Source organism: Phocoena sinus, chromosome 12 (assembly GCF_008692025.1).
Source record: "Phocoena sinus isolate mPhoSin1 chromosome 12, mPhoSin1.pri, whole genome shotgun sequence".
NCBI lineage: Eukaryota > Metazoa > Chordata > Mammalia > Artiodactyla > Phocoenidae > Phocoena > Phocoena sinus.
Window position 1 is genome coordinate 34,477,134 of NC_045774.1, and position 25,665 is coordinate 34,502,798.

At 34.0% G+C, this 25,665-nt stretch overlaps 1 protein-coding gene across 4 annotated transcripts in view; it reads left to right on the forward strand.

Moving 5' to 3' along the window:
• The first annotated feature begins 691 nt into the window (after positions 1–691).
• The window catches only part of THEMIS (thymocyte selection associated), a 203,454-nt gene continuing 178,480 nt past the window's right edge, over positions 692–25,665 (forward strand). For all 4 annotated transcript variants that reach the window (XR_004352617.1, XR_004352615.1, XR_004352616.1 and 1 more), the window contains exon 1: positions 692–969. Coding sequence is in view for 1 of the 4 variants with exons in the window: in XM_032651874.1 (XP_032507765.1) it covers positions 879–969 (91 nt within the window). In the remaining 3 variants the exon portion in view is untranslated. The remainder of the gene's footprint in view (positions 970–25,665) is intronic.

The following is a 25,665-nucleotide window of genomic DNA, read 5'->3' on the forward strand; positions in this document are numbered from 1 at the left end:
AATTTTGGCCTTGGAAGAAATGATACAACTTATTTGACTCTAACTTTTTCTCCATTAAATAAATGAGACAAATGAGGGACAGAGAAGACAAGGCTGATATCACCTGTAAGTCAAAAGCAGAGCTAAACCCAGAAAATTCAGGTTTCCTAATAACGGATTTAGATACTTTCACTGTAGTGCGACGATTAGAAAATTAATATTAATTTACTGTATCACTTTGCATAGTGCACTCCTCCCCCACTCTCCTTTAATATTCAGTTTTAATGTGGAAGAATAAAAGTGGTTTCAATCCCCTCTCTTCAGAGTATCAGATTTCTGAAAAGAGCTGACACAAAGCACTTTCGTAACCAAATTTAATATAAAAGCCCTGAGAGTATGCAAATAAAGCACAGAGCCAAACTTTAGAAGTGAAGTGAAGAGATAAAGAATTAATATGGTGCCCTTTTTAAGATTAGACTTTAGTCCTGAATTCCTGTTCTTGCCTGGTTGACAAACCACAAGCAACTGTGACCTCAAACATCCTAGCCCCTGCTTGAGATGCACACCTGGACCAGAGACAGACAAAGAGAGCTACTTGTCAATTCTCGCTTTTTTGGCAGTGTCTGTTCAGATATGCTCACCACACCCCCATCCTGTTCTACTTCAATGTCAGAAGGAAATGAAGCCACAATGAGAACTAAAAAGAGCTGTAACACCTTTTGTCCCCTGCCTCCTCACTGCCCTCCCCACACAGAGCTACTCCACCCAAGTCGGGCTCCAGTGTGACATTCCTGCCTGAGAAAGGAATGATGAAGTGAGACTACAGTTGCAGACAAGTGACACCCAGAAGCCAAAAGCTTCTGTAAGTACCAGGTCTGCGCAAGACCCAAGCCAAAGCAATGGCATTGTCGCTGGAAGAATTCATCCACTCCCTTGACCTCAGGACCCTCCCCAGGGTCCTAGAAGTCCAGTCAGGCTTCTATTTTGAAGGTAAGCACCTTCCAATCTCTGGCGAGAAAGTGCTCATAAGGTATATGCTCTGGGGAATTTTAGTGGAAAATTTTAACAGAATATATGAATTCTGTTAGAGGAAAGGTGGTCATCAGAGAAAGTAATTGAGGAATGGTCGAGACCCAATAGTATTGGAGAAGGGAGAAATGAGATAGGACTCTGGGGGGTGGGTAGGGACTAGGAATTGAGTGAAGCTTCTTGGCCTTCAAATAGTTCAACACGAATGATGAATTATTTCTGCCTTTTCTTTGAAATTGGTTGTAACTCGAGTGAAAAGTTAAGTTTTCCATATCTATGTTTCTAGAATATAAAATACGGTTTAAAAAAAGCAACTATTAAAAGCACAGCATTTAGAAAGAAAAATTCACCAGACTCTTAACCACTTCTAAAAGTTGCTTGTATCAGCGCTTCTCTCACTCTGCAGTGGCCTAACTTCCAATTTCTTAAATAGTGGCATTCTTATTTGAAGGTATAGAAGTTAATGTTTACTAATTACAAGATAATTTTTAAAGAATCTATGGCAGAGTTCTAAAGTCAGAATTCAGCTAAGATTATTGAATAAGTTAGTGTGCTTTGGTGTAACTTACTGTATTAATTCAGTAAAAGAGCATTAAGACCTACAACACATACAACACATACCGTAGAATATTTAAGCAGTGGTTTGAATACATGTAAGACAGAGTCATTTTCTGGGCAAATATGCATTTTTGGTTCCCAGAGTCATAGAATTGAGGCAGTAGTAGAGTTAAATACAGACAAACTACTGGGAAGATGAAGAATTTTTGGTAGGCAAATCTTTCCCTTTTATAGACAAAATAATTTTTTAGGTATTATGTTATGAAATAAAACAAAGCTTGACAAATGTCAGACCCAGTTCACACACACACACACACACACACACACAAAAGCACACATACACACACCTGTAGGCAATGAATTGGTGCAGGCAGCCTTCAGTTTTATATAGACGGTTTTGTTTAATTCATTTGTAAATTGATTATTTTGAATCAGACCATATTTTTCCATATATATAATATCATGAAATGTATCTTTGTTCTTAAGCTGGCCCCAAGTCATTTTATTGTCTCATTTTTTTGTGCTTTTGAGGTTTCTCATAAGAAAGTTCTTCTTCATGTTCGGTTTACAAAGATATTTTCCTATGTTATTTTATATCAACTTTACAGTTTTATATTTCACATTTAATTTTTAAACTATGCCATGAAGGGGAGAGGAATCCAATTTTAGCTTTTTTCCGTATAGTAACCACAATTTCCCAGCACCATTTACTAAGCTAGTTATCCTTTCCCCTTTGATTTGTGTTGCTGTCTTAAAATTATGCTCACATCTCAGTTGGTCTGTCTCTGAAATATCTCTTCTATGTCATTAGTTTGTATTTTCTCAATTGTGTTGAAGCATTCTTTTTGTAACTATGGCTCTAGAATAATAGTTCATGTATAAACCAATCTTTTGTTTTTACTCCTTTATTCTAAGTTGATGTAGCTATTCATAGGCCTTTCAAACATGTCTTTAAATAAATCAACTGATTACTTTAAAAATCCAACTGAAATTTGTATTGGATTATATTGATTTTATAGATTAACTTGGGAAGAATTGAGTCTTACACTAAGTCTTACAAAAGAACATAGACTCTCCATGTGTTCAGACTATCTTCATCTTTTAATACTTTACTATTATGTTATACCTCAATTAAGAGAAAGAAGCATACACCTTGATGAATTTTCACAAATTAAGTACATTCATGTAACCACCATCATGGTCAAGAAATAGAAAATTACAAGTATTCTGGAAGTTCTGTCTTATACCCTTTCTCAATCATTATCCACATTCCTCCCCAAGAGTAACCATTACCATTTATGAACTTTATATTAATGGAAAATTATAATATGTATCTTTTTATGTTTGGCATATCTGTTCAACATTATCTTTGTAAGATTAATCCATGCTCTTCTATTAGTTTATTTATTCCAGTGTGTATAATATTCCGTTGGATGAATATATCACAATTTATTTATCCATTCCACTACTAATGGACATTTAGATTATTTCCAGTTGGAGATGTCAATAGTAATGTTGTCATGTACATTCTTGTACATGTTTGTTCACATGTGTATAGCATTCAACTGGGTGTATAAATGAGAGGAATTGCCACATCACACAGTGTGTATATGTTCAGCCTGGGTAGGTAATGGAAAACAAGTTTCCTAAGTACTAATAGTTATACCACTTTACATTCCTACCAGCAGAATATGAGAGCTCGAATTAACCCATATTTTTGACAACATTTGATATTATCAGTCTTTTTAAAATAATTGAGATTTAATTTAGATATAGCATTGTATTAGTTTCAGGTATACAAAATAATGATTCAATATTTGTATGTATAGCAAAATGATCACCACAGTAAGTCTAGTTAACATTTGTTACCACATGTAATTACAATTTTTTTCTTGTGATGGGGACGTCTAAGATTTACTTTCTTAGCAACTTTCAGAGCCTGGCTGTCTTCTCAAAAGACAAATATTTAATTATGTAAGTGATAAGTATTGGGCTTTTAAAAAATCTCCCTGATGATTAAAAATGCAGCCAAATTTGAGAACTACTACTGTAAAATTGGTTCTCCCATTTGTTATTAGCAGTGCATTGGTTTAGAGAGAATTCACATCATTTTCAATGAAGTCTTCTGATCCAAGAACCTAGTATATCTGTCTAGTTATATGAATAGACCTCTTTTCACTTCTGTCAATAACATTTTATAATTTTTATTTGTGGAGTTCTTACATTTCTATTTCAGATTTATTCTTAGTTATTTGATTTATTTTTTTTGGGGGGGGGTACTTGGGCCTCTCACTGTTGTGGCCTCTCCCGTTGCGGAGCACAGGCTCCAGACGTGCAGGCTCAGCGTCCATGGCTCACGGGCCCAGCTGCTCTGCGGCATGTGGGATCCTCCCGGACCGGGGCACGAGCCCGTGTCCCCTGCATTGGCAGGCGGACTCTCAACCACTGCACCACCAGGGAAGCCCAGTTATTTGAGTTTTTAAATTCTATTATAAGTGGTATCTTTTGACGTTTTCATTTTTTCTTTGTTGTGTTTGTTGAATTCTAAGAATATATCTTTAGATTATTTTAGATTTGTTATGTACACATTTAAGTTTTCTGTGTATATTGATTGAATCTTATTTCTTCTTTCCAATGATTGTACTTTATTTTCCTTCAGTTGAAGTACTAGCTAGTGCTTCTAGTATAATATTGAATAAGAGTAATGATAAAGGACCTCCTTGTCCCACTCACAACCATAGAGAGAAAGTTTTAATAATTTATCATTAAATATAATGTTTGTTTTAGTTTAAAGAAGTTTCTAGTTTTTTACCAGTTTTTTAAAAAGTCATGAATGTATGTTTATCAAATATTTTTCTATAACTTTTGTGGTGATAATATGATTTTTTACACTGATGTTTTTTGAATGTTAAGCCATTTATTTGTGGAATAAAATCAATTTGGTGATATATCACTGAATTTAGTTTATTAGTTTTAAAGAACTTTTATATTTCTTTTAGGGTATGAAATTGGCTTATAAATTTTATTTCTTATAACATCCTACTGAGGTTTTTGTGTTATGTTGAAATTATAGAATTTCTTGGGTTAAGTCTTTTTCTGTCATTCTCAAGATATTATATAAATTAGATGTCACTTTTTATTTAAATATTTAGTAGAATTCCAAATGAAGCCATTCTGAGCTGGGATTTCTAAAGTAGACATGTTTTTAATTATGACTTCAGTTTTTTAAACAGTAAGGTCTTCCCATCCATGAGCATAGTTTATCTCTCATTAAAACAAACAAACAAACAAAAAGCTCATTTTTTGGATCATGTATTAGAATTTAAAAAATATGTCTCCATAGAGATCTTATGTATTCTAAGCTAGTTCCTAGAATGCAGACACGTACACATACTATATTGCTATATTGATAGATACCATATTTCCTCTGTTCTCACTGGTTACCACTGAAGTGGAAAAATGCAGGTGAATATTATTAGCAGTACTGATGAACTTTCATTAATTCTCATAGTTTATCTTTTTTATTTCTCTGGTTTTCCTAAATAGATATTGATGTCATTAGAAAAATATCAAGTTGTGTCTCTTCCCTACCATGTTCTACAACTGTCGTTTTTTCTTACCTTCATAGTATAGTCCAGGGCCTCCAGTACTGTGTTAAATAATGGGAATTCTGAATCATAAAGAAAATGTGTCTAAAATTCCTCCATTAAGTGTAATGCTCTAGAACTGGTGTTTAACTATCACTAAATTAAGCAAGTTCCTATCTATTCCTTGCTTTCTAGGTATTTTCATAATAAATAGGTATTGAACTTAATACTGTATCATTGACTAAGATAATAACATGGTTTGGTGTCTTCAGTCTGCTAATGTAGATTACCTTTAAAGACTTTTCAGATTGAAGGATCCTTTCATATTATACATATATACATTTGAAATACAGTGTAGGAGTTTGATATTATATTTAAGATTTTTACATTTGATCGTAATTGAAATGAGCTAATAGACTCATCTACTATTTTAGATTCAAGATAACACTAGCTTTCTAAAATGAGCTACATAGATTTTGTTGTTTTCTATTTTCTGAGGTATTTGCAAAAAAAGAAATGGGCTTTAAACTCTTCCTTTAATTTGGTAGAATTCTGTAAGAACTACTGGACATAGAATTTTTTGGAGGGAAATCAGAATTTGGTTTTGTTAAAATTCTCTGTTGTTTTGCTTCTCTCATTGATTTTTTACTTAGTCTTCATTATTTTCTTGCGTCCTGTTTGCTCTCTTGCTCCTTTTCTAGCTTCCTAGTTTAAATCACAGTCATTTTAAAAACGTTTCTTGCTTCTTGATAAGTGTGCTTAAACCTGTATTTTTCTCTAAATATTTCTTTGTTTCCCATAAATTTTGCCATGTAGTATTTTCACTCTTACTCAGTTCTAAGAACATTTTTTCCTTTTAAATCCAATGGCTATTTATTTTATTTACTGATAATATAAAATTTCCTTTAGCTGTTCTTTGCTTTTAATTACTAATTCTATTGTACGTTGTTAGAGAACAATAGTCTGTATTATATTATTGTTCCTTTGAAATTGATTCAGGCTTCCTTTATGACATGAAACATGTCCTATTTTGGAAATATTTCATGTGAGCTCAAAAAGCATGTTTTGTTGTTTAGTACACTATCTCTGTCTATATACCAGATAGCTTGTTTTTAATTGTTTTGTTCAGATCTTGCTCTCACTGCTTATTTTTCTTCTGCTTTACCTGTTATTTTCTGAGAGGGTTATGTGAAATAGTCCTTCAGCAATTCATTTTTCTAGTTCACTCCTCATTTCTTTCTATCTTTTGTTCCATCATATTTTTGAGGTTTAGTTGTTGCATGTCCTTATGCTATGAGGGTTATATCTTCAACTCTATTATTATCATCCATTTCCCTATATAGCTTTTTATTAAGTCCTATTTTGTTTGATAATCATATTGCTACTCCAGTTTTCATTTGGAATATATTTTCCTAAGCATTTATTTCCATTTTTTTGGTGTCCCTTGTTTTAAGTGCAAGGAAACATATTCTTCCTTCTCTTGATGCTTCTCGTGTTGGTGCAGGCAGTGGAACCGGCTTCACCCGTGCTGTGGTGATGACTCCATGACAGGAGATTTTTGGGGAATGGAGGTTTGAAGGAACTTGAGGAAGGCGACATGAAGTCATGTAAGGTTCTGTGGTACTGGATTGAATACTCCCAGTTTACAACAACAATGATAATAGGCAGCATGATACACTCAATAGCATGTTGCTCAGACACTTATTGGATTGCCCTACCTCATGAGATAAGGCATAAATCTGTGTGTTATACATTCAGGACTTGGCCTCCTGACTGTTTACACATGAGAGATGATTTCATGGTCAACTTACAGCATTCAACATTTGCTTTGTCCCTCTCTTAAGAAAAAAAAAGCTTCATCATAACCTTGAAAATTGATGTGAAGTTTCTTTTTGATGTGAAGATCAATTGAGCTATTGTATATAAAATAGTTAGCAAAATGGCTGACCAATAGAAATCTTGCAGTAAATCTTAACTATTATTATGGTGATTGCCATAATATTGGCATATTATGAGGAAAACTGATCAACCATTTCTAAAAAGTAAAACTAATTTGAATTCTGCTACTGCTGCATATCCCAACATAAGTTAAAATGGAGAAAAAATATTAAAAGTTAAAATATTAACAATAAAAATGCTCAAAGAAGCCACAGAAGAATATTAAACTAGGGACTCTAAAAAATGAAAACATCGAATTTATGAAATAGAAAACTTCCTTCTTGAAAAAAATTGTATAAATGTGGATGAAAGACAGACTACAAACTGGGAAAATATTCACAATATATATAGCAGATAGAATGTAAATATCCTCAGTGTATAAGGAATTTATTAAATAACAATAAACAAACATGAATATAAAGTTTTTAAATGGGAGAAAGATATAAAAGGCAGCTTACATGCCAGAATCATATAAGAATTTTCAAGTTTACTAACAATAAAATACAAATAAAGCAATAAATCACTGAATCATTTCTTAGGTCACAGATATTAAAAAGATCCACAAAACCCAATGTAGGTGTGAATGTGCAGAAATGAGAGGAGACACAGGCGGTGGGTGTGTAAATGGTTACAGACTTTTTAGGTCTCAGCTGGGCAATAAGCATCCACATATAACATGTACATAAACATCTGACCTCTAGAAATTAACTTAAAATATAATTACAAAAAGTAAAAATGATTGTATTACAATGATCATAGCAGCATGTTTTATAGACAAACATCAAGTGAGCCTCAGCATGTACTAGCTTATATAAATTACAATAACACATTACCAAGCATTATTCAAAAGGCTAGAATCATGGAGGGGATGGGGTAAGCCACTACCCTATTGGAGCTTATGTTCCAGTGGCTGGAAAAAATGACAAACAACCCACAGGTTTAAAATATACACAAGTACCATGAAGATCTAAATAAGTAGAGAGTAAAGCAAAGCAGAGGGAAGAGATGATCTTTTGATAGGGTGATCAGGGCAGATATCTCTGATGAGATGAAATTTGAGCAGAGGCCAGAAGAAACTGAGCTAATGAGCCTTGCACATTTCTGGAAGAACATTTCTGCTGAGGACAGAGCAAGTGCAAACCACATAACAGATTTCTTCATCTAATTAAGAAACAAAGAGGAGACAGTGAGGATAAAGCAGAGCAATTGAAGGGAAGTGTAGTGAGAGATGAGGCTGAGGACGTGGGGATGTACAAATTTTGTAGGCCTTAAAGGCCATGGAACACATAATTTAGTACAGAGTGGGGCTGGGGAAGCAGGTGGAGACCTCTAAGATAAAATGATCAGGGAAGGCCACTCTAAAGAGCTGATTTAGTAGCAGAGACCTGAATGTTTAGAAGGAATCAGACAAGAAAATATCCAGGAGATGAGTATTTCAAACAGAGTGAACAGCTAGTACAAACATTTGGGGACCAAAAGGGGCTTAGTCTGAGGAAGAGAAAAATATCCCTGTATGTTGAACATACAGAAGAAAGCAGAGAGGAGATCTTATGAGAAGAGGTTTAAGGAGTGGGCAAGAGCATTTCAAGGAGTTTAGATTTTATCAGCGCTAATGACCAGTTTGCAGCAAGAGATTGACAGGACCTGATCACCTTTTTAGGAGAATCATTGGCTGCTCTGGTGTTAGTGGGGCAAAAGTGGGTTGAGACACATTAGGACCATGTAATAATCCAGAAGAGAGATCATGGTGCCTTCATTCAGCTGGAAGAGAAATGACCAATTTAGGATATGCTTTGGAAGTAGAAATGTCAGGACTTGCTAATGGATTTGATATGAGGTGTGAGGAAGGGGTAGACTAAAGGATGCATGAGAGCACTTTGACCTAAATGATTAGGTTTGTTCATTTGACAAAGTTACGAAGATCTGGGGAGAGAGAGTTTTGGTGGAAAAAATAAATTATATATAATTTATTTTTGTTTATAATATAAACCTTAATATATCAGTTTCTTTATTGATATTTATGGTCATTCTAAGGCATAAAAACTAATTGAAATTGTAAGAGGATAAATATAAAATTAATAGTATTTTAAACAACTTAAATTTTTATTAATAATAAAACCCATTTTCTCTCACAAAAGTTAACTTTGTTATAACATATTAACTATTATTGAACATTATTGAAAATATTAAACATTTCCATTACTGAATACTTCAATATTTATAAAAATGTTGATTTAATATCGTGATAGAGTGATTCAAAGACATAGCTCTAATGTATTTATTTCAGTACTTGTAAATAATAGCTCTTAAAGATATCTTATAAAGGTCCAGTATACAGCATGTATACACCATATAAAATATATGCTTAGGGAAGATCTATCATTAATGTTGGTGGCCATCAATCCATATGTGAAGTAACCTTCTTTATAAATCTGGTTTTGGCAGTTTCTTTAGACAGCAGTTGTATGTAGCTGAGGACAAGTTTGTACTAGGAATAGAAGTGTCATTCTGCCATCTTCTTGATAGGGTCTGCAATTCTCAAATGTCTTTGTAGGCATCTTACAAAGTTATTGTCTATTTTGTGATAGTTGAAATTAGATTATAATAATTCTTAAAACAACCTTACTTGACTCGTGTAAAATCCATTATATGGAAGTATTGCAAGTATATGAATGAATTAGGACAATTCTTTTAACTCTTATTCTTTTGGAATTCCCAATCTGTCTCAATATATTGTGGACTATACATGTCATATGACCATCTGATGTAGGAATAAATTAAGATTTCTTTATCATTAAATACTAATGGAGTTTAAAATTAAATTTTAGAAAACCTTTGTATTAAATATTAGTATAGGTTAATTTTGTTTATATAAAAATGAGTATGAATTGAAGGTCTAACATTTTCTTCTCTTATCTCACATCTTGTAAAAATAATTATCATAGATTTTTCTCTTTCTTTCAAGTACATCATAGAATTGGACTTCCCTACACTTTTGTAGCCATAGGACTTGCATTGGCCAATGTAATGAGAGCAGAGATAAGGTGTATCATTTTGGACTGATGCTTTAAGAACTAGTTCATGATTTAACATATTTCATCCTGGTAGATCATGTCAAAATGGAGCCTTCAACAGTCTGGGTCCCTAAGTAACTATAATTATTAGAGACCCTTCCCTCACCCACTTGAACTGGACATGTAATGAAATGAGAAATATACCTTTGTTACTTAAATCTCTGAGAATTTGAGGTTGTTCGTTATCTCAGCATAACAAAATTTCCTTACTGATATAAGTTATATTTATTATGACTGGAACTGCACTTACTATCAGTTAAAAAAATTAGACATTAGACATTCTGGAAAGAGTCATATAATGCCAGGAAAGTTAGTTGGTAATAATGTTACCGCATGTTTATGGAAAGGTGAGTTCACCGCTCTGTATTCAGGAAATATCTGTTGCTTCTTTGACTATTCTGCATATTGCTAACATTACCATCTATTACTATTTACTTCATATCTGTAACCAGTTTGGTGTTGACTTAAAATTTTTGCAAAAACAACGTTTGTTTGCATTATGATCTTGTTCAATAAACTGGATATTGAAAAAAATTCTACTTTTCTCTATAGAAATAATACATGCACATGGCTAGAAAGTTAGACAAAGTAGAAGCACAAATATTCAATAACTTTATCAAATAGAGAGAAATATGATTAACATTTTGATGTATTATCTTCTAGTTCTTTTAAAAGTATGAATTAACTTTTAAAAGGAGAAAAATTGATGCCAATTTTATCCAGAATATCACCACTCGCACTGCAACCTCCGTCTTCCCCCTTGGTTCAAATCATCATAACTTATTGCCAGGATTATCAAAATAGCCACCTAATTTGTCTCCCTACTTCTCTTTCACTCCTGAAGTCTATTCTCATAGCATCCAGAGTCATGCTTTTAAGTGGTATGCCAGATTATGCCTTTCCTCTGTTAAAGAACCTCCTATGGCTCTCCCATTTTTTCTTAAAATAAGGACCTTACAATGGATAATAAGGCCTTTTATTTTTCTCTCCTTACTCCCATTATTTCTCTGAGTTTATTGTTTGCTAATCTTCTTCTTGCCACACTGACCTCCTCACTGTTCCTCAAACTTGAGGATATGCTCCAGCCTTAAAGCTTTGCTCACACTCTTCCCTTGGGTTGGCAAGCTCTTCAACCAGATGTCAACTTGGCTAACTCCTTTCTCTATGAGGCTTACCTGACCACCCTGTTTAATACTGCAAATTTTCTGTTCCTCCTTCGCTATATTCCCTATCTTCATTATTATATTCTTCATTTTTTTTTAACCAAAACACTATATAAGAAGAAGATAGTGTTTAGCTTAATTGATGTATAATTTTTTAAACCATAAAATTCATCCATTATAGGTGTTCAATTCAATGATTTTTAGTAAATTTATAGAGTTGTGCAACCACCACCAGTTTTAGACTATTTCCATCACCTCAAAGAAGTCCCTTGAGCTATTTGCCAATCATTATCGCTTACATTTCCAGCCCCAGGCAACCACTGCTCTGCTTTCTATCTATAAATTTGCCTTTCCTGGACATTTCATATAAAATAAATCACACAGTATGTAGTCGTTTGAAACTAACTTCTTTTACTTAGCTTAATGTTTTTAAGGTTCATCTATGTTGGAGCATATATTAATATTCTGGTGTGTTTTTGTTGCTAAATAGTATTTTATGTATGGATATACCACATTTTGTTTATCCAACACCAGTTAAAGCTCATTTGTATTATTTCCCTTTTGGAGATAACATGAATAATGTACCATTTTACGTTCCCATTTACAACGTATTTGGATTCCAATTTCTCCAAATCCTTACCAAAACTTGGTACTGTCTTTTGTATCATAGCCAAAGGTATCTCATTGTGGTTTTAATTTCATTTCCTTAATGACAAGTGATGTTGAACATTTTTTCCTGGGCTTATTAGGAATTTATTTGTCTTTTTTAAAATAAAATGTCTCTTCAAATTTTTTGCCAATCTTTATCCTCTTGTTATTGAGCTATAAGACTTATTTCTGTATTCTGGATATTTGATTTGCAAATATTTTCAGATATGTAATCGAAAATATTTTCTTCCCTTCTGTGGCTTGTCTTTTCACTTTCATAATGTTATCTTTTGAAACAAAAAGGTTTTAAATTTAGAAGCCTATTTATCAATTTTTTGGGGGCTCATACTTTTGTTATCATGTTACCTAACCCAAAGTCACAAAAATTTCCTCCTGTTTTGCGTTGGGGGCCTACCAGATCACTCCTAGTCTTGTTGATTTTCTAGAAATACAGAACTCAGAAAACCTGTTATACTCAGAGTTATGGTTTATCACAGGGAACGAATAGAAACTAAAGCCAGCAAAGGAAAAAGGCATATATGGCAAGGTGTATGAGAAAACAGGCGCGAACTGTCAGTTATCCTCTCCTGGTGAAGATACACGGATAGTGCTTAATTCTCCTAGGGATGATGTGTCACAACAAGGACAAGGTATTTCCAGTTAGGGAAGCTCATCTGTGCCTTTGTGTCCAGTGTTTTTATGGGAGCAGTTACATAGGCGTTGAGGATTTGTGTGACTGACCTTAGCTACTGGGTCTCTAGGCCCTCTAGAGATTAAGTGGTATGATCCAGGACCCCAAGTGAACAAAAACAGGCATTCACCATAGATCACATTGTTCCCATAAACTATCTGGTGTGGCCCAAGATCCCAGATATACAGAAACACTCTCTCTGACAGGATATTCCAGGGGCTTAGATGTTATCTCTCAGGAGGCAAGCAAGGGCTAGTCCTTTCTTTGAAATGTGCAGAGTTTGAGCACCCCAAGTAATAGTTAACCCATTACTGCACAGTTTTTTTTTTTTACAAGAGTTTTATCTTATCTTTAGATCTAAGATCCATTTGAGTTAGCCAGAATTTTCAAAAGCCTTAATTCCAAGTAACAGAAGAATGAATCAACTTTCTACACAGTTACAAAGCATGCAGGGGATGATTTAAGTACAGCAAGCTCTCTCTAGCTGAGAGAGGTGAGGGAGTTAACCAAACAGATATCTGGGTAAATGGCTTTCCAAGTTGAGAGAATATCTTTAGCAAAGTGTTATGGTAAGAGTGTGTTGGCATATTCCAGAAAAAGTGAGAAACCAGTAAGTCTGGAAGGAGGAGGAGAGTGAACAGAAATGATATTAGAGAGGAAATTGTAGAGAACCATATATGGTCCTTTTGGATATTGTAAGAGTTTTACTCTTAGAAGAATTGGCAACTTGGAGATATCAGTCTACATTAGCAAAAACAACTAAAGCAATGCTAGAACTCTTGTCTTCACTATGACTAGAGACTCCATTAGCCATTTCTTCTGTTTATCAAAAAGAATACTCATGAAACCACGTGTACATTTGCAGAAGTCAGAGCATAGTTTTGCTTAAATAAGCCCATAAATATAATGTTCAAAAGTGCTTCTTATAGCAATTTTTAAATACCATGAAAATGTTCTTCCCTCTTGGGAAAAGTAAGATTTGGAGGAGGTAATATTTTTAAATATTGTGTTTTGAATATAGTAAATATCATATTTCTTTTTCCTGCCAAAATATGTTAAAATCATGGAAATTATTCCTTTAAATTGTATATCTACAATTCTTTGTATATCTACAATTCATTTCTTCCTTCTATCCTTCCTTCTACAAAATGAATAGAGTTTGATTCTTGCCCTTAAGGACTCCTTAGGCCAGTGAAGGAAGATAGATTTTTTAAAAATCAATATTTGTGATACAATGTGAAAGGTGCTTTAATAGATATAAACTGTTTTGAGAACACTGGGAACTTACCACCCAAACAGCTTACCACACAAAAAACTTACCAAGAGGTGGTGACTTTTTTTTCTGCAGCCTATATAGAAGTTGAGCAGGCAAATAAGAAAATTTTAGAATGAGAGAAAAGTGTTTAGATCATTATACAAGTTTGGAAATTCGAAATATGGTTCAAGAACAGCTCAGGGAATAATAGGTGATCAGATAATTTGTGGTCATAATTTAAGTGGCTTCTGAACTATAATAAGGGTATTGAATTTATGCTGTAATCAATAGGAACCTTTAAAAGGATATTATTTTTATAATGTGTTTTCCTGATGGTAAAAAAGTAGATCATGTTCATTGTAAATTTGAAAATTATAGATAAAGCTAAAGAATTTCTGAAATGTTTAAGGCAAAAAAATCATCTCAGATGGTAGATTAGACATCCATTCCTGTAGAGATTTACTAGATGGATATGAGACAAACAACAGGAGCTAATAGCAGCTACAAATAGAAGGGAAAAGACAGGATCGGTGGTCTTTTTGGGTAGAATATTCTGAACTTGACAGTTTATGAGAAGCTGTGAGCAAGAGGGAGGGGTTGATGACAGACTGGAGGTTTCTGGGCTAAGTAAATGTGGTAGGTGATAAAAATATTACTTATAAGACTTGCCACAAGAGCAGCAGTCGTTTTGGAGATAGAGGCATGATTCAGTTACGTTCCAAAGAGTGTGAAGCTCCTGTAGGACATTCAGATGCAGATGAACAATAGCCCACGAAAATGTATGTCTGAAGTAAAAAGCATAGTAAAATTCTCAGATTTAATATTACAGAATAGTAAGTGCATGAAAGAAGTTTGTTTCAGGGATTGCCCTGTAGTCCATGTGTCAGGTCAGAAGAAATATGTGGATCTCAGAGAACACCAACATGGAAAATATGGATAGAAGAGGAGTTGGTCACGCCAAAAAAAAAAAAAAAAGAAAGAAAAAAAAAGTCTCTGTTGGAGGAGAAACAGGAGAAAGTGGGCTAGTTTGTCAATGAAAATAAATGAATCAGAGCACTAGAATGAGAGAGTGTCAGAGATAAATGTTTGTTATCAGCACATAGTTTATGGTAGCTTAGTGATTATGATTATAGCTCTAAATACTGAAGGATTATTATGGGCCAGGTGTCTTTGTATAGATTTGGGTGTGTAAGCATATGTAATAAATGTATAAATGTATTTTATATATGTATATGTCTATACATAAATATATGTGAATATATCTAATACAACACATTAACACAATTTAATTAAATAATACTTTATATATTCTCATCTATACACAAATTTAGTACAAGTACACATATATATTTAATCTTATTAAATTTTTAAATTGTATTTATAAAGATATTTAATCCTTGGAGTTATCTGCTGAAATCATTATTATTATTTACATTTTCAAGTCACCTGTTTGCCTATTTGCCCCAGGGATAAAACTTATAGTGAAGTTTATTCTTGCTCCGCCTACTTGAAGAGTTTACAAAATTCTATAGTGAATCCTATCCTTAGAGAACCATCAATGCTTTTAGAAATTTTATAACTATTTACTGTTTGACTATACAGTTGGGTTATAAACATACACAAGAAATAACTTGTATTAATAAACATTTGTTTTGTCTTTTAATATCTTATTACTGATTACTGGTTACAATTGCAGTTTGATAAGTATTGAAATATGACATTAAAAAATTAAACCGGTTAGATAAGTATATTGAATAATGATACATAGTGAATTATGCATTATATGAACATGACTTTTATTAATTTGATGCATATATAAGAGTTCATATGGCAAAAAATTGTGCTATTTTAATTCCGACATAATTCTTTTATGGCTAATTGAATTTAATTTTCTTCAAGCTTAATTTAATCAGCTAGGGATATGGTAGTAAAATCAGAGAAAATTTGAAAATTATAACATTGTATTCAACTTGCATTTATTCATATTTCATAGGCTTTAAATATTAGGACAAAAGAAAACTTTTTTCACTTTTTAATATGAATTCACAATATTGATATTGGTCCATACAGACTCAAGAGGAATAAAATTATGTAAAAATCTAATGAAATATGGCCTGTCACATTCTTAAGAAAGAATTTCAGCTAACTCAAAACAGAGCACCAGTATTTCTCTACATGAGCTTATATTTATCATGATTTATTAAAGACAAGAATTACATTTCTACAGTAAAATTTTCTACATATTTACAACATATTCTGTTGAGCTTCACAGGTTTAAAACTGCTCTTGATTCTGGATGACCTAAGTTCACAGAGAGTGAAAGTTGAATACTTTTTATATCTAAGCTTTAAAATTAAGTAAAACATTATATCCCAATATTTGAAATTGATAATATGATTTATTAAATAAATATAAATTTGCTCTATTTATGTCAGTGGTATATGGTTGGACACTAAGATGACTGTCAGAATAGAACTTGATAAACCTAAACGTTCAGTTTTATTTGAAAAAATGTTGATTTGGTAATATGCAAAAATTATATTCATTAAGGCATAATCTTATTTGAAATGATGTTGAATTTTTTCCTATAAAAACTTTGGAATCATTTTTTATCTAAGGCTTAACACTTCTAAGAGCCAAATTGTAGCTGCTGTACAATTTGGCTCTTAGATTGCCTTTAGGCCATACACTACAGATCAATGAATTACCCTTTCAGTCTAACTGAACATTACATTTTTAAAAATAGAATAAAAATATTTGAAGTTTAAAAATGTAAAAGAATTTTTAAAGTTTAGGGCAATTTTGTGTTTGTACTTGAATGGAACACATTTTTCCCTAAAACTTAGCTGAAGCAGGCCTTATTTTAGGAAAAATCCCTAAAATAGGTACATTAAAAACAAGCAAAAGAAGCTCAGATAAGATAATATCAGTTGTATTATTTTCAAAAGCTGTGGAGGAAAATAACTGCCAGCAAAATTTCTGTGTTGTTTACTTAAGTGGAAATGTTCCAAACCGTGGGCATTTTTGTACAATGGCACATGTCATTCACATCTATTGTAGAATGTTCATACTTAAAATTTTCTCACTTAATTGTTAAGTACCAACCTTGACTATGCAATAAAAATATTAAAAAATGGAGAGCTAGCCTATGTTTTTACATATAATCATATAAATATAGATTATTCATATACTTCCTTCATCTTATAAGTATAAAGAAGTGAGTAAGCAATAAATTAAGTAAAACTTGTATTTTTTATTGGCTGCTAGATTTTCAACTGCTGTGAAATAGACATTTTGGTTAGGGTTATTAACTACTAAATTCATTTGAATAGGTACAAATTATCAGTCAATTATTTAACACTGAAAAACACTAAAGGAAAAGAAAAAACTTTGCCTTACATGTAGTAGTTTATACTTTTGTATACTATAATACTAATAAATTTTGTTAGGCCCTGCTAAATGACTGGTGAGTAAGCACTGAGAACGGGAGAGAAGGTAATTTCAAGTAAGGTGTTAAAAAAAATCTAAAAAATTATTTTTAGAAATGTCTATCTTTGATGCAGTATTCAAAGTCTTGAATTTGAAAACTTTACATTTTAATTGGGACATCTACTTTTTCTACTTCTAATAAATATTTGGAAAGATTGCACCTTTTTAAAACTAAGATTTTAGCAAAGCTGTTAGATGAAATTTACTTAAATGAAACAGAACTTTTTCATGTGAAATAATATTTTTAAATGGCGAAAGACATTATTTGAGAAGATTTTGTTATTTTAAAGAAAAATAATTTATTAGGAAATGGGGACGGCTTCTACTAATCTATGTAATGAAATTAACTTTCTGATTTTCTGATTGTTATAATTAGGTCTAAACCGTTTTACTCTAGATTAGAAGGGTTGGTTTTAGTGATTCAGCACTTGTGTCAGTTAAGGAAAGAACACCTGCCCCATAAACGATGTGTGAATTCTAACCACAGACCAAAGGACTTTTTTTGGTTACTTCTTTATTGACATCCGGAAAGACCTAAAACATATTTAAAACAGTTTTTCCCAGAACTTGTGAAATCAAATCATGTGAGTTTTGAATTGTGTTCATTATCAGAGACCACTCTGACTTTGAATAGTTACTAATTTAAATAAATCCCTATTTAAATATATTATAGTGTACGTATTTATTCCAGTAATTAAAAAAAAAACTCAGCAACGATTTAGCATGTTCAGAGAGATAATAGGAACTTGACAATAATAAAAATTTGAACTTGTCTTAGAACAGACACAGGCTGGACCTTCCTCTTTTCCTTCCCTCCCTCCCTGCCTCCCTTCCATTCTCCTTTGTACTGTAGTCATATGCAACTGGATACGTTTACAGATGCTTTTTGACAGTAATGTACTTTGAGTACCAGTTATGTGCTGTAGTAAAACAGAAGCCGGTGGGGAGGGGGGAGCGTATAAAATAACATCCACTGCTATCAAGTTTTTCTCTCAAAGAAAGGACAAATAATTAAGAAGATAATAATAGAGATGACACCTAAAAAAATTCCAGGTCGACTATACACGCACTGCATGCTTTAAAAAAATCAGGATTAGGAGGTGACTGTGACCCTAGTGACCGGGCTGGGAGCGGGCTCTGGGGTCGGGTGTAAATCATGGCCGCCCGAGGAAGGTTAATGCAGGTGCAGCTTCCGTTGGCAGGTAGGAAAATACGCCACGGCGGGACCGGCCTGGAGAGGGAGGGTTGTAAATCCTGGAAGACCAGCTTAGTGAGACGCGTCGGATCGGACGCGGAGGGGGCAGCTCCGAGCTTGGAAGGTCAGCCACGGGCTGTGATATTGCTATGCTGACGTCCCCACACTGGCTGCCTCGGTCTGGTCTCTCCCAGTGCATCAGAGCCGCGACAGGAGAAGCAGCCGACTGCCCCAAGGATCCATTTTCTTTTTCTTTTCTCTATACCCTGCCCTCTCGTAATTTGTCCATTAAAAAAAAAAAGTGTTTTTCTACATTTCTAGTAAATCTACTCTTTAGAATAAGACAGCATTCTGGATCAACAAAATTAACCTCCTCATTTTATAGAGGCAGAGACCTATCCACAAAGTCTTTGTGCAATTATTCTATCCACTGATTATTAATAAAAAGAAGAACAAAACTTTCTTTTTCAAATAACAGGATCAACGATTATCTTTCTTAATGATACTTAACTATAAGGAAACATAAATAAGTGATTAAATAAATCCCCAAGAATATCCATTTATTCAGCTAATTCACTGAATGGCTGCTGAATACCTGGCAGTATGCTGAATTTGCAGTAACAAAGCTCATTAAGTCACCATAGCCCTCTCAAAGAAGTCAAGAATCCTCATGAAGTCAGACAGAACAGCTACAAAGGTGTGTCATGTGGTGCTCTACACTAACAAGTGCTTGACGGGTTGTGTGATCACTCCTGGATTGATATATGATATAGTTTTGGTCAACTACTAATTAGAACATCGGAATTTTCTGATAATATACCTAATGAAACTTTTTTGGTATAGAAATAACATTATGTTGAAGAAGACTTCTTTAAAGATGACATTTAGTAAACTACTTCTTTTTTTTTTTTTTTTTTTTTTTTTTTTGCGGTACGCAGGCCTCTCACTGTTGTGGCCTCTCCCGTTGCGGAGCACAGGCTCCGGACGCGCAGGCTCAGCGGCCATGGCTCACTGGCCCAGCCGTTCCGCGGCATGTGGGATCCTCCCGGACCGGGGCACGAACCCGCGTCCCCTGCATCGGCAGGCGGACCCTCAACCACTGCGCCACCAGGGAAGCCCAAACTACTTCTTATTGCAACGTGCTTTAAAGTTTAAATGAGTGCTTTAAACCACTAAAGATGGAAGTAAGAATGGAAATTTTAACTTCTGCTGTTAAGAACGTTCTCTTCTTACTTGGAACAATAAGCCATTCGTTTGCAAGTTCTCATTAAAAATTTGACAGTGAAACTATCTACTGATAGATGTCATTCATCTGACAAATGACCTGCAGCATTGTATTTTTACTGTTGGGCTTCATGCTGGTTGGTCCTCTAAGTCAGTTTTCTCTAAAAAACAAAGCAGAATTATTCAAGGGAACATCATGTTTTAAAAAAACACAAGCTCAATGCTCAGTAAAATTTAGTAGCTCTTATTTATTGAAATAAACCCATGGTGAATATTAATTTCATCCTATTTATTAAGAGTGACTGATAAAAAAAAAGTCATGCCAACTTTTCTGGAGAAAATGACTTTTGTTGCAAACTGACCAGAATGGATTTTGTCATTCACCGTTATTAGGTTATTTCTGGTAGATTTTGGTAGCCTTCAATCCTTCGAAGTACGTGGTCTCATACAATGAAATTTTGTCAAATGTAAGATGTTTATTTGCAAGCAGGCATCAAAACACTTATGTGACCTGTGTGTCAGCTTGATGTAGTCCCATCTATTTGTCTTTTTAAATGCTCTGACGGCACCTTGCATGAAAGGTTCATTAGAGACTTCTGCAGCAGTATTCCAGCTATCTTTCTAGTTAGATGACAAAACTGCTTTGAATCAACTGCTGAACCAGGATTGTGAAGCCCAGGGCCTATATTGGGCTCACTAGATTCTTATACCCCTTTGCGGGAAGAGGAGCTCCTGTGTTACATTTGAAACTAATCAACACATTTTAAACACCACTCATTTTCACCAATAAGGCAATCTTAAGACTGGTATTCATTATTCTAATTAAGAAAACTATGTTAATATGAGATAAATGTAGGTGACACTTGTGATAGTTGTTTTAAGAGTATGAACTTCTGATTAATCTTTTTTGTGTTAACTAGTCACCCTGGGTTTATATTTCTGATTAGTGTACTTCAAATATTAACATTTTTCTCATCCCTTCCTCAGGGCTATAGGTTAAAAGTATTGAACACATACATATGTATTTCATTGTCTATGCTGATGTATTTCAGATAATAACATTAAATATTTATCTTTGCACGTGTCCCAGATACTCTATTCTCACTCTCAGGGGAGCAGATCTATCCAGAGTTGCTTTTGTTTTGTTTTTATTCTTGAAGATTTAACTAACTAACTCCCAAATTTGTATCGTTTCCCAGATTGACATATGTAGTCCTGATTTTCTTTTACTTATTTCATGATTTATAACAGTATTTCTCAAACCTAAGTGAACTTTGGTATCTACTAGGGAACTTTAAAAAAAGAAAACCTATTCCTGGGTTCTACCCTGGAGAATCTGATTTAGAATTTTTGGAAGCCCTACTAGAATCTGTATTTTAAAATTTTCCCCAATTAATTCTGATGCAGCCTGCTGGCAAACAGTTGTTTAAGAGGAACTGGATAGGACCATCTCTGCTTAAGGATGACCATTTGACGTTAGAAACAATATATCAGGAACTGAGCATGGTGTTTCCTTCACAGTTTTTCCACATTTTAGTACACCAGCCTTCTCTTAGTTGCCCCAGCATCGTGGTCTGGGAGTCATTTTGGCCCCATTTTTCTGCTTTTCTTTAACCAGTTTGTGAAGGGCCATTTCAGTGTTTGCAGCTGCCATTATATTCAGGCTCTCCTCACTGCATACTTACACCCCATGGCACCTGGTAACTTCTCATTGCCTCTCCTGTCTTTTGTTACTCTGCAAGAAGCTCTTAGGAGAACTTACTTGGAACCATAGCAATATATTGCCTACAGTTCAAATCTGCTCTAAGTTCTCTCCAACCACTGGCTTTTTATTTTGTAATCAGATCATCTTGGAAAGACACTAGATGTCAGATAATTATTTAATACATATTAATTTGTTTAAATCTGAAAAGTGATATTTTTACTTTCTGGAATGCCTGCCCCATGAATATTAATAACCAGCCTTCCACATCGACCCCGTTTGGCCATAATCATACATCACCTACTACATGTGTAAGAGACTATACTTTAAGTTGTTTGTTGCTGACATCATTAGTATGAGAGGACAATCAAGGTGATACAAGGATGCTCAAATTACCCAAGCTCTGAAGCACTTTACCAATAGCAAAACCTAGGCTCTCGTATAAGCTTTTTTTTTCTTTTAGTAGAAGAAGGAAATGCTTTTCAGTATGGTAGCCACTAGCCATTATGTGGCTATTTAAATTTAAATTAATTAAAGTAAACAAATTTATGGGTTCCTCAGTTACATTAGTTACATTTCAAGTGCTCATGAGCCCCATGTGGCTGTTGGCTGCAGTGCTGGGCAGCTCAAATTATATGTCCATCCTTGCAGAAAGTTCTAATGGACAGTGCTGCTCTAGAGTCCCTCTGGAAGTCCCAAAGGTAGGAAGAGGCTCACATCTTTTCCAGTATCAGTATAACCCACTGCCTCTATTTCTGCTATCATGACTCTCCTAAGGACTTACTGCAGTTTGGGGGTTATTCATTTTCTTCAGGCTCCTTCTACTGCTTCCCTTTGTCTGCATGTGTTCCTGTATTTGCCTGAGGCTTTCTCAGTCTGACACTGGTATGAGAAGTTGCACTGCAGCACACACATAGTACACACACACACACACACACACACACATATATTTAAATTAAACCCTTTATTTTGAGATGATTGTGGACCCATGAAATTGTAAGCAATAATACAGAGAAATCCCATGTAGCCTTCATCCAGTTTCACCTGGTTGTAACATCTTACGAAGCTATAGAGTACAACATCACAGCCAGGGTATCGACATTGATACAGTCAAGATACAGAGCCTTTCTATCATCCTGTGATTCATGTTGCCCTTTTATAGCCACATCCATTTCCCACCTCCCCCATCTCCTCCTTAACACCTTTTAACCATTATTCTAGTCAGCATTTTAATAATTTTGCCATTTCAAAAGTGTTATATAAAGAGAATCATACAGTATGTAACCTTTTGGGATTGGCTTTTTCACTCAGCATAATTCTCTGGAGATTCATCCAGATTTTTGAATGAATTAATAGTTCATTCGTTTTTACTGCTGAGGGGTATTTCATAGTATGAATGTACTACAATTTGTTTAACTATTCACACGTTGAAGAATATTTGGTCTGTTTCCTGTTCAGGGCTATTATGAATAAAGCTACTATAAACATTTGTAGACAAGTTTTTGTGTGAAAATAAATTTTTATTTCTCTGGGATTATTGCCCAAGAGTGAAATGCTGGTAGTTGCATGTTGTTATTTTTTTTTAGGAAGCTGCCAAACTGTGTTTCTGTGTGGCTCTACCATTTTACATTCTCCTCAATAATGTACAAGTAATTCAGTTTCTCTGCACCCTTGCCAGCATTTGTTGTTGTCACTATTTTTTAGCCATTTTTGATAGGTATGTAGTGATTCTCATTGTGGTTTTAATTTGCGCTCAGTAATGGCTAACAATGTGCTCATTTGCCATCTGTATATCTTCCTCAGTGAAATGATTGTTCATGTCTTTTGCCCATTTTCTAATTGGATTGATTTTTTTACTTTGATTTTGAGAATTCTCTGTAAATTCTAGATATAAATTCTCTATCAGATACATGGTTTGCAAATCTTTTCTCCTAATCTGTAGGTTGTCTTTTCATCATTTTCACACTGGCTCTTACAGAGATTTCTTTTTATTATTTTGAATGTGTGTTTAACTTTGTCAAATGCTGTTTCTACATCAATTTATTTGGTCATATGCTTTTTCGTCTTTAGCCTATTAATATAGAGGATTACACTGATTGCTTTTTGAATATTGAACCAACCTTGTATCTGTGGGATTAACCACACTTGGTTATGATATATAATTTTTTATATGTTGCTGGATTCTATTAGCTAAAATTTTTTGAAGGATTTTATTTTTGTTTGTATTGATGAGGGATATTGGTCTGCAGTTTTCTTTTTTGTGATGTCTGTCTGGTTTTGGTATAATGGTAGTATTAGATTCATAAGATAAATTGGTACATATTCTCTCTTCTGCTTTCTGGAAGAGATTGTGTAGAACTGGTGAAAATACTTCCTGATAAGTTTTATAGAATTCTTTAGTGAAACAACCAGGGGCTGGAGATTTCTTTTTTAGGACTTTGTAACTATGAATCAATTCTCTTAATAGTTATAGGACTGAACCAATTATTCATTTTATTTTAGGTGAGTTGTGGTATATTGTGGTTTTCTGAGGAACTGGTTTGTTTCACCTCAATTGTTGAATTGTAGGCTAAGTTGTTTGTAGGATTCTCATTTTTCCTTTTTGATGTCTGGAGGGTCTGTAGTCATATTCTCTGTTTTAGTCCTCTTATTTGTAATTTGTACCTTCTCTCTTTTTCAGAATTGCTAACGGTTTGTCAACTTTATTGATCTTTTCAAGGAATCATCTTTTGCTTCATTGATTTTCTCTTTTTTTATGTTTTTCTTTCCAAGTTCTTGAGGAAGAGGCTTAGAATATTTGAGATTTTGCTCTTTTTTAATATGAGCATTTAGTAATATATATTTTCTCCTCAATACTTCCTTATCCTTATGAAAATTTGTGGTTTGAGATTTTGCAATTTTCTTTTGGTCCACAGATTATTTGGAGGTATGGTATTTAGTTTTCAAGTGTTTGGAGAATTTTTTATTATCTTTCTGTTATTTATTTTTAGTTTAATTCATTGTGGTCAAAGAATACTATGATTCAGTTCTTTAAGTTTGTTTAGACTTGTTTTATGGCACAGGATATCTCAGTATATGTTCTGATGGGCACTTGAAAACAATGTGTATTTGCTGTGTTAGGTATAGTGTTCTGTAAAGGTAGATTAGATCTTGTTGTTTGAAGGTGTCCTTGTTCTTCTGTATCCTTACTGATAATCTATCTAATATTTTATCAGTTGTCGAGAGATGGATGTTGCAGTCTCCAGCTATAATTGTGGATTTATCTATTTCTCCTTTCAGTTATATCAGTTTTAGTTGGCATATTTTGAAGCTCTGTTGTTTGATATATACATATTTAAGATTGCTGTATTTTCTTGGTAGACTGACCCTTTTATCATTATGTAATATCTATCTCTGACCCTAGTAATTTTCTTCACTCCGAAGTTTACTATATCTGATGTTAATATAGCTACTCCTGCTTTCCTTTGATAAATTTTTGTGTGATATATCTCTTTCCATCCATTTTCTTTCAACCTGCCTATATTGTTATATTTGAAAGGAGTCTTCTGTAGATAGCATATATTTGGGTCATGTTTTCTTTAATCCACTCTATCGATCTCTTTTTATTGATGTATTTAGATCATTTACATTTAATGTAACTATTGATATGTCAAGACTTAAGTCTATTATATATTTAGTTTTCTGTTTGGTTTCTGTTTTTTGTTTCTCCAACAGGGGGTGAGGTGTATGGCCTCATTATTGCCATAATAATGGGGTTAGAAGCCCAGTTTCCCCTTTCAGCCTCTGTTGACACTCAGAAAGGAAGGGGTCCTTCTTACTGCTGGTCAGAGTGGGAGTACTGTCTCCTCACTAGGCTTTCGCTGATACCACCCTTGATAGGAGGGATAATAGTGCTTATTACTCTTGCACACATGGCCTCCAGTTACACCTTGTGATGGGGTGGTGCCTTATTACATTGGCTAGTGGTAAAAGTCCTAATTTTTCACTGGACATCCTCTGACATCACCCCAAGGGGAGGAGAAAGTGTGCCTCAGTACTGCTCGGTAGGGTTGGAAGTCCAGGCTCCTCACTTGGTTTCCCTGACAGAAAATGGGAATTTATTACTGTCTCACAAAGATACAAGTCCCATCTCT